This window comes from Dermacentor albipictus, chromosome 4, assembly GCF_038994185.2.
Source record: "Dermacentor albipictus isolate Rhodes 1998 colony chromosome 4, USDA_Dalb.pri_finalv2, whole genome shotgun sequence".
Lineage (NCBI taxonomy): Eukaryota > Metazoa > Arthropoda > Arachnida > Ixodida > Ixodidae > Dermacentor > Dermacentor albipictus.
In genome coordinates this window covers 37448192-37462018 of record NC_091824.1, presented here as the reverse complement: position 1 = coordinate 37462018, position 13827 = coordinate 37448192, and the positions used below count along the sequence as shown (strand labels likewise).

Here is a 13827-nt window from a genome sequence, read left to right as displayed (position 1 = left end):
AAAACACGGCATTGTTTGTGCTGGCACGATCGGCGGGGTTGGTAGAGTCGACGAGGGTGACGATGTCGGCTCTGTTTGTGGCGTAGGTGGTGTTGTAGTTACGGGTGTCAACAGCGTTGAAGTTGCGTTGATTAGACGGTGAACAGCCTCCGCATAAGTGAGGCGCCGCGGAATGTTCCCACAGTATGGCGCTGAAAAAGCTTGCTGGACTTCCTCCCAGACCACATCAGCAACAAAAGATAACGCTGGCATCAGTTCCGTAGGTGCAACAACAAAGCCAAGCTGCAGAAGCTCTTCTCGCATCACTTCTCGGACAACTTGACGCGGAGACATGTTGTTACTCGCAGCCAGTACGGAAGTGTTCGCCGCCGAGTTGCTCATTTCATGCTGGCGGTATCATTGCTGCAGGGCCCGTTCAATGGCTGTAGCCTCTTTTGTGATCTGTGCCACTGCTGTCGGTGGATTTCTCACAAGTCTGACAAACAGTTGCTCTGTCACTCCTCGCAAGAGATATCGCAGCTTTTTTTCCTCTGGCATGTCTGGTTCTGCGCTACGGAAAAGACGGGCCATGTCTTCCAAGAACATAGTAACACTCTCATTGGGTTTTTGAATGCGGATTTCAAGGAGACGCTGTGCATTTTCCCTCCTGTCGATGCTTGAAAAGGTATCCAGCAGCTGTGCGTGGAAGTCATCCCACGTGGCAAAGCTCCTCTTCCGGTTTACGTACCACGTAGGAGCATTGTCCTTCAGATGCAAATAGACACTCGAGAGTTTGTCCGCCGAGCTGGTCTTATGGTCGTATTGGGCAACGTGCTCGAACTGGTCTAGCCAATCTTGGACGTCTTCAAAGGCATCACCATGAAAGCTCTCTGGGACCATAGGATTCTGTAGTGTTACTTGTGATGAAGTTGCGGTGATCATGTTATTTGTAGGAAGCAAACGATTTCTCGAAGTTTCTTGCAGGGGACTGGACTCGGGCGCTAAGCCTAGCAGAAGATGACTGAACCGGTGGACCGGTGTTTCGATGCGCATTTGTGATTCCGGGCTCAATCGTCGGCTCCGCGAAGGGGTGCCAAGCATGAATACCCCGCATCTCCACCAGTGTAACGACGTGGGATCGATGAGTATGCGGAGCAGCACCAGCGAGAAATGCACTTTATCAGTCATCCAAGGGAAAACAACGTCTTTTTTGTTTCCCCGCTTCACCTAGAAGCCCGCCCAACTGCAGCGTCATCCCCACTGGTGCATACCCGCTGCATTACAGTTGTGCCAAATATAGCTGTGTCAATATATATATATATATATATATATATATATATATATATATTATATATGTGTGTGTTTTTTTTTTCTTGCGCTTGAAGAAACTTCGTGTGACCTCTACGAATTAAGCACTCAAGTGACTGCGTTATACGAGTATATACAAGACCTCATAGTAGGAGACGGTTCAATTTCACAACCTTCCGGAGGCGTTCTGCAGTCCTACGAGGCACAACTGAAAGACGGTTCAATTTCACAGTGCAAGTCCTCTCGGTGGTGTAATCTTCCTTCGTGTAATTGTCGCATACTTGGCTATCACTATTACTGCATCGCCTTTTCGCCAGAACTGCAGCCTCCCTCTCTCTCTCTCTCTTTTTCTTTTTGTGCGAGTCGAAGAATAAGCGCTGCTGTGCATGACTGCTGTTGATTCTTTTTTCGATAGAATCCAGCTTGGCCTTATTTCTGTTACTGAGTGTACGTTAACTCTCATGCACCAAGACTTAAAAAAAGAGCAGTTGCGTTGCTCAAAGAAAACCTAGTGCATATTGTTTCCAGTACAGTGGAGTAGCCGCCAGTAATTCTTTCATTATTGAAATTCAGCAATTGCAATTAATTATCTAAGTCCAGAAGTATTGTCCTAATTTTCAAAGTGTCAGTGAGGCATTTGTAGGCACCCCAAAATTACATAATAAATGCGGTGTTTTCAGCGACATACTAATTGCGTACAATTTTTTCCGACTGCAAAGAAATCTCACAAAGTATGAAAACTACCACGTGAGCGTGCTCCCTCCCGCATTATAAAGCAGCGCCCTGAAATAAGCTGATTGAAAGCAACTGCATTGCCTGTCGCAAACCAAATAGACACCGCGTCACCTTGATAATGATATGGAAGGAAAATCAACAGCAGGTTTTGCGGCTTCACAGCTATTCCTTTCTTTCATTTCTATGTCACACTTACTATCCATCTCTCAAGGCCGACTGATCACACTGATAACAAAAATCCCTTGGCTGAAGCACTGCTCTGACCACGTACGAAATACAAAAACCAATGGAATAGGCAAAGTATGTTTCAAAATTCTAGCATTGCTCGCACCACATCAAAAGAGTGCATGCGAAGCTATATTTTGCACCAGAAACTTGCTTAAAGCAAATATAAAGTGACAGGTTTTATTTTTCATTAGAATGTATACTTGCTGCAAAAACACGTTCGTGGCGAAAAATAAAAGCAAAATAAACAGACCGGGAAGTGACCCACGTGTAGAGCAAAGGCAAAACAGATGCTTTCAAGAAAGAAAATGTACCTCTTCTAAATTAGCCGAAGAAGAAGAAGAAGAAAGCATCATATTTCAGTGTGCCCTTATTATCTATAATTCATAAGCGCCATTGAACACCAGCGGTTGCCTATAGAGGACGTGTCTGAATAGGTCTCCTTCTGCAGCTACACAGTACTAAGTCCGCTTTATAACATCTTCAGTAGCTTTTTTGATGACCGATGCCGGAATTATACAGCAGACATCCGCTATCCTTGCCGTGAACTAATCTGAGATCCGTCTCAATCACGTGAGCACGATTTTTCACATAGCCCCATAGAAAGAAATAGAGCGGAGAGATGTCAGGTGACCTAGCCGGCCAGTTAGCTAAGAAACAACCTACACCAGAATCTGACAGACCGCCAGCCTTTATAATAAAACAAAATATTCTAATGCACTCCCAAACATAAACAACGTCCTAAGAAAATACCACCTAATATTAACAAGTAACGAGCATCTGAGAAAAGCATTCCCGGATGTAATAAGAGTTACCCATCGCTGCAACAGAAACTTTAAAGACATGTTAGTGCATGCAAAAGTCAGCCAACATCATTCCCCCATAATAAAAGCATGTTCTCGCCCCAGGTGCAAAACCTGCAGGCACCTTCAAAGTGACACTAAAATTAAATGTGCCACAAATAATTATAGTACACACGAAGTCAAAACTAGCTTTACTTGTACAAGTTTGGATGTGATTTGTATGCTTGAATATTCCTTCCGTAAGAAACAATATATCGGTGAAACAGGACAATAAATTGAAAGATTAAATGACCATGGTGCAGAGGCAGCTAAAAAGCTTCCCAAAGCCATCGCTGAGCATTTCAACCAACCAGGTCATAACTTTGACGAACTTAAACTCTACATCTTACAGTCAAATTTCTGTTCTGAACGAGAAAGAAAATACAGAGAATCATACGTTATCCATAAGTTCAAGACATTGAAACCAATAGGCATAAACCTTTCAAAGGGAGGTTTAGAATCTATTCTCTATGCTAAATTTCAAGCTACAGGCAACAACACTTAGTTTGGTTGCTTAGTGTTTTTCTTGTGTGTGTGTGTTTCTTTCTTTCTTTTTTTTCCCTTTTATTCATTTATTTATTCCATTTCAGTATATTTTTATATATATATATATATATATTTTCACGAGCACCGGTTTCTGCGGCTCCTTTTATTGTCTTTTTCAGAGACACGATAGCCCACGACCACCAGCGAAGCAGGTAATAGAGGGCTGCTGTGCACGCCCTGCTGTGCACGCCGTTGACGCACCAGCTGACACCTGGCCATTGACATGTGGCTGACACACGGCCGTGTCACCGGCCTTGTGCACAGAACTCCTTTATTCTCAATCCTACACCCTCGCCGCTAACACACCTTTGCTCGTTGCCACACCCACCCGCCTTACCCCCTCTGCCCTTTAGAAGAACCCCACCTGTATACACTGTGGCGGGGAAAGCAAATGTCGCCTTGAAAAAAACAAGTCCACTTGTCGGAACCTTGGCTCTCGCTTTCACATTGTTTTCGTTTTGCTCATCGTCATGCACACAAAATGCCATCTTTCGACGTGGCGCCACACATGGTACCCTGCAGGGTACCGACTTGCTGAATGAGCAACTTGAGCAATAGTGCAGTGGCTAACAAGTCTGGCTCCCATTCACAACTTGCTGTGGTAACATGTCTTCTGCACCAAATAGGTATTAGTGAGTAGGCTCATTTTGCTTGCACATATGGTGAGCAACTTGTGCTGTCTTCTGGATTTCCTCTAGTTTCTATCATCTTTGGATTTTATTACCTTTCTGTTCAGTTCTTTGGTGTTAACTATATACCTTGAGCATTCCCCATTTTAAGTGTGCTTGCGTGGTGAAGTGAAGCTGCCGTTCATGTCTCAATGGTACTTACCATTTTCATCCTGCATCCGCTTGATGTGAGTAAACGCCTCTTCGGCTGCTGAAATAAGCCTGGCCCTGCGCTTCCGCACCCTCCGCTCATATTCGTACTCCTCGTAAAACCGATCATTGTGGCCTGATCGCCTTCCAGGCAGAACCGTCTGGTTTAGTGGAGCTTGGTCTTCTTCTGCGACGCCATCAACATCGTAGACCTGCAAACATGAGAATAACACATTTCATTACACGTGCTTTTTTTTTACTCCAGCACAACCACTTGTGGAGACCTAACTAAGTGCTCCCTCTAGCGCTAACAGATTCAATGTTATTTAAGAACAAACTGCATAACTGAAGTGGTTTCCGAAAGCTCATTTCAATTGGACACAAGCAAGCAACAGAAAAAGAAGGAAGAGAGAGCAAGAAACATACCTGACAAGATATGCCTAGCTACATCTTTCAAATTTGAACAAATTTGTCAGGGCTGCTATTCTTCAATGACCTCCTTTGGGGGCACTTTGACTTCGGTGTGGAATGACATCTGGTATGACACTTCACTGGAGCGACAGGAATTCTGTTTTCTCCTTGCCCAATGAATTTATTCATTGCTTCAAGTTGTCAATTATTCTGGCCTTGCTCTGCAATCTCACAGACTCCTCGTGAGCTCACACAGTAGAGTGACGATCTAGGAATAGCATTGGCAACAAGTTTGATTCCCAGACTAGGATAAATTTTTCTTTAGCTGCAAAGCTTTCTGAGAAACCCGCACAGGTTCCCTTTTTTTCTTTGTGCTACTGACAGGTGGACCACAACTTTTTTCCATCACACAGTGCTTCTTTACCTTGAGGATTTTTGCAATGCTGGTTTGCCTTAGCCAATCAACATCCACTGAAAGCAATTTCAGCAAAAGTAATAAATCAAGAATACTGCATGTATATATGTTCTCTGTCTCTAAAAAAAATTAAAACTGCAAACTTCGTGAAAGCAGGAAAACCTGAATCCATGTTGCGGAATGTCTGTTTTCAAAGAAAATATAGATTGTGTACTGAGTGGCTAAAGCAATGAAAGCGAACACAGAAGGACTGGAAAGCAGGCAAGTTTGTTGTGGATCCATAGCTATACTACAACACATACTACTATGCTTATACTATATTATTACAGCGGACGCCCTATCTTTCCATCTCTCTTTTGTCTGTGTTCTGCTGCACTGTCCAAGCATAGCAATGAATGTGAGCTGTTAAGAATGGCGAGCTGCAATGCAAGACTGCCACCCAGTTACGACCGGGGAACAAGACACGCATCCCCCACTCTACGTCGCTTCAGCTAGGATGCGTTCAATGACGCGGGCTTTGTGCTGACACCGCTGCCATTCCTCCAGCCCCATCGCCGTTGTGACGAAATGAGTTCGGCGGGCGAACTATTGTGCCCGAGCTCTCCAGCGCGGACCTGATCTGCTACGCGTGAACGAGCTGTCGCGGGAAAGCCGTTTTTTTGTTGCTTCCCACGCTCCGACCGGGACGCAAGACAACGAGCTACCCACCATTGGTTCCGAGTTTCCCGGAACGGCGTTCCTCTGACGTCGGCGTCGGACATCGGAATGTGTGTGCCTATGTGTGCATAAACTGTTCTGCGGGGCGGCGGCAAGTTGACAATGAGTAAACGAACGTTCGCGTCACCTTGTATCGCGGGAGGACCGAGTGTATAAAAACTGCTGTGGTGCGAATGCTCGACACACTTCTCTTGAGCAGTCGTGTTAGACTGAGACACTTCTCTCGTGCAGTCATGTTGGACTGACACTCTTTTTCTCAAGCAGTCATGTTAGACTGCTTTAAATATTGTAAGTAAACCCATATTCCTCGTTCTCGATGAGAAGCAGTTCTCTTCATCAACGTCCTCAGCGTGGATAAGTTGGACAACGGCATAGGCCAGCTACCTTCGAATTCATGTCGGACTCCAATCTTGGCAACGGATCTCGAGCGATGGGATTGAGCCCCCAATCCTGACAGAGCGCAATGAGAAATTTGTGAGAGTGGACACTACCTCTGTAAGTTTAATTTCATATTGTGCAAGTGTCAACTGCCTTGATAGAAGGTTATAAACTGAACACTATAATATAATTCTTTCAGACATTGCAACAAGATACCTTTTCCATTAATCACACAAAGTTAAACAAAGAGCAATGTTATAATGATGCTGGATAGGCCTTAACTGCAACCTTAATGGGTTGACATTGTCACACTGCAACATTTTTATATGGTGGATGATGTACACAAACTCAAATATGGAAGAATTATAATGTTACTTTGATGATGGGAATAAGTATAAAATTTGGGCAAAATGTTGAAGAAATCAAGCAGCGCGTAGCATATCATATAAAAGTTATAATTGAATTTGCACTGAGGCAACACACAGTGGCGTTGGTTTTCAGCAAGACAGAAAGTATAAGTGCTGTAATATTCCGCATAAAATAAATAAATAAATAAATAAATAAATAAATAACAGACAAAACAAGAAGTTTTTCCTTTTTCTCCCCTACACTTGCGACACTGGAATGGAACACAGTGAATCGTGCTTAAAATCAAAACCACAAGCAAAATGAGAATGAAGAAGCATAATACACATGTGGGGTGCTTGGTTCACGACTTCTAGCATGTGCCATTCACGACTTGGTTCACGAACAAGACTTAAGCAGAAAACAGCACAAACAGAGGACGCATGGAAGGGATACAGCACGGTGCCGTCGTCTGTCCCTTCTTTAATTATGTCCAGCTCTTTTGTTCTGTTTTCTGCTTCAGAATGAAGAAGCAGTCTTAATTCTTTTTTGACTTGATGGTGCAAAGGGCAAATTAACTTGCCTTGAAAGCCTGCTGCTGCTGTTGTTGCTTTCGGTGGCGACTTGGAACAGTTTCCAGGTAAGGGTTGTAAATTGGAAAATCCTGCATTATGAAAAGAGAAGCTCAGGTTCCAGAAGTACAACAAAGCACACGGCAAAATTCAAAATGTGTGTGTGTGCGCGTGCGTGCATGCTGTATTTCCACAAAACAAAATACAGCATTGTGGAGGGAAAATTGAAAAAATAACTGCTCATGGCAGAAGTACCCGCCCCAAATACCCGTAACTCAAGAATAGCAGCCGAGCATAAACAAAGTTTTTGTGATTGCTTACAATTCAAGCACTATAACATACCATGCATAAACATCACAGATTAGAAAAACAAATCAAGATGCATAAAATAAAGAAGAAAAGAGAAAAAAAAGCACGACATCTCAATGCACTTCCTAACCTAAGATAATAGCGTACAACTCACATACGAGAGAGAAAAAGCAAGAATATCAGGAGGAGAACAAGACACAATATCAATTTCATTAACAAGAAGGTCATTTAGGAACTAAGGTTTTTATAGTTTTTATACGTTTTTATAGAATGAAGAAGCATAATACACATGTGGGCTGCTTGGTTCACGACTTCCAGCATGTGCCATTCACAACTTGGTTAGGTTATCCATGTAACTGCACACAACTGTGGTAGCTTGTAATTAAGCCGTAATTTGACTAGATCATGCAGGGCTATATTTTTGTTAATGATCCAGCAAACATTGATGGTGATCCGTGCTATGTAGTCTATGCCATATGCCTATTCATATGTTGTGCCTGGAGCACAACATATGAAATTCATAGTTAGTGATTGTGGTATGTGCCAATACTCTGTATTTCTTGTATTGTAGGGTGCTTCGTGTTGCTTCAAGTTAGCCATACAAGTAATCTTGTTTATACTTTTTTTCTGCTCATTTTTATATGCAAGTACCAAACAATACTTAAAAGGGGCCTTTGCTTTCGGTCTCTTCAGTTGATAAAATAAAGATGCTGAAGATAAACCATATGGTTTGTTACATATAGCATGATGAGGCTTCTTTTGCAGAATGTGCAATTTGTTGATTCAGTTCTAAGTTGTACCCCAGACAAGACAACAATAATTTAGATGGCTCAGAAAAATTGAATTATGTGTTAAGTATTTATTAGAACGAGAAAAGCAGTTTAAGGAATAAAGAATTTTTGGTATGAGAAAAATGCACCAAAAGATCCTACAAATTACACAAGTTCAATTTTAGTGCTGTCCATTATTAAATCTTCCTTGAAAGTAATTTATATGTTCTTAGTGCAAAATAACAGCACTTTAGTCGTTTCCAAAATAATAGTCAAACCGTTATCTAGTGACCACATGTGCAGTTTATTCAAAAGTTCATTAGCTCTTGTAATCAATTTGGTAGGGCAGCTAGATGAAAAGAATAACGTAGTGTCATTGGCATAGACTACATAGCACGGATCACCATCAATGTTTGCTGGATCATTAACAAAAATATAGCCCTGCATGATCTAGTCAAATTACGGCTTATTTACAAGCTACCACAGTTGTGTGCAGTTACATGGATAACCTAACCGAACTTATACATAAGCAGCTACTACATTTCAACAGAAGAATTGCTGACAAACCTTTGTGTAATATTGTACAATTGTGATCAAGAGTGGTCAACCAAGAAAGGTTGCTGGAGCCAATGTTGTTACCAGGGGGTATTGTTTTCGTTAGGTTAGGGCAAGCAACCTGACGAAGACAAGGCCCCTTCTCAAAACATTGGCTCCAGTAACGTTTATTGTTCAACAAGAGTTGTACATTTAAACCCTCCACTTTCCTGTTAACTTCTGCCTTGTCTTGGACTGCAAAACTGTGGCAGGTTGCAACTGACAATAAGCCGAACCTTGGCTAATGAGGCCCACATAACTGGGAGATGAGCAAAACGAGAACAAGGTAAAAGCGGGAGCCAATGTTATGATAAGTGGACTTGTCTCTTTCAAGGACCTGAAAAAGGCAAGTCCACTTGTCGAAACGTTGGCTCTCGCTTTGTTTGGCTCTCGTTTTGCTCATCGTCTTGAATCTGCATTTACCGCCTTCCCCATGTTTTCCCCACATAATTGGGATTATAGAAATGCATTCAGCTTATCAGATGCTTAGCTTAGCTGAAAATACCCAAATTTTAGGCAATGCAAAGAGAAAGAGTACTGTTTAATAAACCAGCCATGGAGCACACTAAGGTGAAGAAGGAACAGCAAGAAAATAAATTATGCAGCAATCCACAAATAAATTCCTTAATTTGCACACAATGCAGTATCAAAAGGAAGAACCAGCCATTTATATTAGTTGCTGTAGTTCTCGTCATTTGTGCAGCTGCTCTAAACAGGGTGTTCCTAGTGTTTGTGAAAAAAGGTTAACAGCCCTCATGGTAGCAAGAATTCAAGCCGTGACCAGCACAATCTTTTAGCTAAACGTTTAATGTGCAAGTACTTTTGCAACTTAGTGTTGCCTCTCCAAGTCGGGAGGATTGACTAATTGGTGAGGTTTAACACATAAAGTCAATGCAAGGCTTACAAGCGTCCCTGTGGCAGAGAAGCGTGGATTGATTTTGACTGCTTGGGGTCTTTAACCACGCAGCCAAAGGTCTCATTATATGAATGCCTTTGCTTTTTACCCCTGTGGCTTAAAGAAGCGCACTATCCTTGCTTAAACATTTTCATGCCTATTGCCTGTAGCAGTCATCATTGTACCAACTGTCTAAGTCTGATCATTCCTCCCTGAATCCTTAAGCCTAAAAGAAACACATTTGTTTATGTAGTACTGTACTGGTGAGAGAGAGGGTGATTGTGGAGTGGAAGAAGCATTATTTTCTACAGTGCTTTCAAAAGCACAGCTTCTGCTGCCACGGGTTAATGCGATGTACGAGTCTGTGCCTGTGAACAAAAGGACGCTGGGAGGTGAAGAGGAGGTTGAAGTGTCTGGACTATTGGTAGATGGTGTTACCCTGTGTTGTGACTTCGGAGTGGAGGACGAAAGACGGACTCGTTCCGTTGACGAAGAAGAAATGAAAAACTTTATACAATATTTACAGATAGTGGATGATAGCGTACAGGCAGCAGTAGGAGCAAATCAGACCGACTGGGTGGCTGCAAGCGACTCTCTGTCCTTACAATGGGCCAGTTCTCCCTTAAATCCCTTCGGCGACCCCTCGTCAGCAGGAACTGGTTTGGGCGAGTTCTCGTCGGTAGGAAACAGGCGAGGCAGGGTGATGACCTCGCCCGCGTCGAATTCTTGATTCGTCGCGGAGATGCTAAGGCACTCCTTGAAGTCGCCTCCCGTGTCAAATTTTTGATTCATCGCGGAGAAAAGAGAGCTCTCGTAGCCTCATGGTAGCCACGTGGTGCATGTAGTATGACAGCTCCCGTCGCCTCGTGGTCGCCACGTGGTCGCCACGTGGTGCTCGTAGTATGGCACAACACCTGGCTACGGAGCTACAACCTTCTAACTGTATGTATTGTAAATAGATATGTTTTCTCCCTGTAACAATGTGTGTGTGTGTGTGTGTGTGTGTGTGTGTGTGTGTGTGTGTGTGTGTGTGTGTGTGTGTGTGTGTGCGCGCGCGCGCGTGCGTGTGTGTGTGTGTGACACGAGCAGGGGATTGCAGACGGAAACAAACATGGCTGCCCGAACACTGCCTTTATTCTTCGTCTACCTCTTCTCTTCTAGTGCACCGTACTGTCTTTGTGCAGTTTGTTACATATAAATATATTTCTTCCAGTAGCTCGTACAGTAAATAAACAAAGTGGGAGACAGCAAATAGCAGCACTTGTAACTTTTTCAGGTTTGGTACAAGTCATGAGCCAGCGGGTGTTGATAGCATCTGCTTTTGTCCTCTGTAAGGAACACATTGTTGGGACCCGCCGTGGTTGCTTAGCGGCTATGGTGCTGTGCTACTAAGAACGAGGTCGTGGGATCAAATCCTGGCTGCAGAGGGCGCATTTCGATGGTGGCGAAATGCAAGAACGCCCGTTTCCCATGCATTGGGGGCACATTAAAGATCCCTTGGTGGTCAAAATTATTTAGGGTTTTGGCATGTAAAGCCCCAGAATTCAATTGAATTCAATTCACATTGTTGGGAAAAGGTGGCATCAACTGCACTACTCCAGTTCTGTTGAAGTTGTGAAGCTACACTTTGTCGATTCTGAATATAGCTGCCTGAAGATTTTCACTAAAGAGTGCCTTGTATTCACCAGCATAAAATATATTTTTGCTTCCCCAAGTGATTTAAGGCACCTTAAGAAAGTGTAATCACGCTGATGCTAGTTATGCTGAAATGACTGTACAGGAAAAACTACAACATACACTCAGAAAAAGTAGAAGTGTAACTTTGACAAGTACAATTCATGTGCCTTCTGACCCCATTGCATGTTTACATTATTGCATGACACAGTGGATAAAACCTCCTACTGTCGAACTGCATGGCCTGTGGAATTGTAAGTTTGGATTGCCTATATCATCCAAACTTGAAAATGAAAATGGTTATTAGGGGTGTAGAAATAGTCACTTCTGAGACTGAATCGCGTACAAATCGAATAGTGTTAAAAGTGAATCAAATCAAATTTGAATGTTCAATATTTTTCAAATATTGAGTTGACCATTCTTATATACCATCAGCATTCACAATGCTAGCAAGTTTCTGTTATTTCACGGCATGCTAATTATGAAGTGCTGTTTATTAAAAGCACAAATGGAGCATTAGGAGCAAACAAGAGGTTTGTTAGCATACTCATTACTCGTTAGCGAGTGTGAATGATGGCCGCTTGGCCTAAAATGTCTGGCTCTTTGAGTGAGATATAGTGTGGTTAACTACGTAACTTGTATTTTCTGTCTACAATGGCTGCCTTGAGTGACATATAGTGTGGTTAACTACGTAACTTGTATTTTGTGTCTACAATAGCTGCAGCAATGAAATTTATCGCCTAGTTGGTGATTGCAAGTATTCAAAAACAATTTTAAAATATTTTCCTTTACAAACATAGTGACTATATTCAATCTAAAGACCAAACTGAATAGGGCAGTATTCAATTCGTTATTTGAAAGTTTGAAGTATTTGCACACTTCTAAGTGTTACAAGTTGCCACCCACCTGATAGTACTTCTCGAGCATCCACACCGCTGCCCTCTGTATGCTGAGCTGCCCGACCGCGTAGCTCCTGCTCTGCCCGTCGGGAGACCGCACAATCTTCACATAGTACTGCGGCTGCAGCTGCCGTATTTCTACGAGGATGACGGCCATGTAGTGAATGAAGAGGAGCGAGTCCACCAGGGACAGAGCAAACTGCACTATGCTCAGGTACGTCAACTCGTAGTCCTGGTGACGTCGCTCGTAGATGCGGACGCAGAAGAAAAGCCAGTACGAGAAGATGAATACAAAGACAAGGGCCAGCACCACTGCCCTCAGGATGAATATGCGCGGCATTGTCGCCCGCGGCCGTCGAACGAACAGGGCCCAAGTGGCGACCGCAAGGATGAGAAGCTTGAAGGCAAAGCTGATGAGGAGGCCGTCGCACTCCGGTCCACACTTCTGCACTTTCCACTCCAGCATCTCGATTCGTGGTAGTGCCACCATCACTATAGGGGAGAGGAATGCCGCTAAGGACAGGATGCTCGTCAGCACGGTCCCCGCCCACATATGACAGCGAAAGAAGCCTCCGGGTGTGCCTTCAGGTTCCCGGCCAAGTCTCGACACGTCCTCAGCGCTGATTGAGCGCTCGCTCGTGTTTCCCGTGATGGCCGTTGTGTTGTCGCCCCAGTTGTCATCCTGTGGGAGGATCTGTACCTCGATGACCTCATCCCTGCGGTCCCCACCAACCTTAACCTGTGTGGGACATGACCTAGTGGAGCGATGCGAATGCCTTCGGCTGGCACGGTACGAATGCTGCGGGCCGTCGTCTTGTTTCTGCTGCTGCCGCTGTTGGTGGTGCTGCTGGTGGTGGTTCTGGATGTTGTTGCTGTGGTTGTGGTGCCTAGAGGACGAGGACCTCCGCGACCGCTCACTAGGGCCTGATTTGACGGATTCGTTGTCGTGTGACATCTTGTAGTTGGGTGGCAGCTGGATCCCACCATGGACGTCCCCCGACCAGAGGGACATGGCCAGGCCAACGGGCCGTCGCTGTCAGCCCAGCTGCTACTGCAGCCTCAGCTGCACTCCTGCAGAGGTTGAACAAGTGAAATTGTGTAGCTTCTTCTTCACATACTTTAGGCGTTGTGCTTTACAAACAAGGACATGCTGTAGGTGCAAGACCTTGCGGCAATGAATTGCAATAGCACTTCATTTTAAGAGAATACAAAGGTTATGATAGTAACTGCACAAGTCACAAAAGCAACAAGTCACAAATCACAGATGTGTTGGGACAGATGTGCACAATGTAATTTTTACAGCTGCATACAACAAGAACATTGCACATAAAATGAAATATTTATAAGAATTGTACTGAGAAATTATTCTTGTGCATTCTCTTTCTGTTTCTTTTT

The 13827-nt window shown here is 43.7% G+C and overlaps 1 protein-coding gene across 2 annotated transcripts in view; it reads right to left on the bottom strand.

Moving 5' to 3' along the window:
• Nucleotides 1-13827, bottom strand: part of Vang (Strabismus domain-containing protein Vang) — a 191932-nt gene that overhangs the window by 10986 nt on the left and 167119 nt on the right. For both annotated transcript variants that reach the window (XM_065450198.1, XM_065450199.1), the window contains 3 exons: nucleotides 12440-13503; nucleotides 7303-7383; nucleotides 4467-4665 (listed from right to left, as the gene is read on the bottom strand). In XM_065450198.1, the coding sequence (XP_065306270.1) occupies nucleotides 4467-4665; nucleotides 7303-7383; nucleotides 12440-13444 (1285 nt within the window). In that variant the 5' untranslated portion in view covers nucleotides 13445-13503. The remainder of the gene's footprint in view (nucleotides 1-4466; nucleotides 4666-7302; nucleotides 7384-12439; nucleotides 13504-13827) is intronic.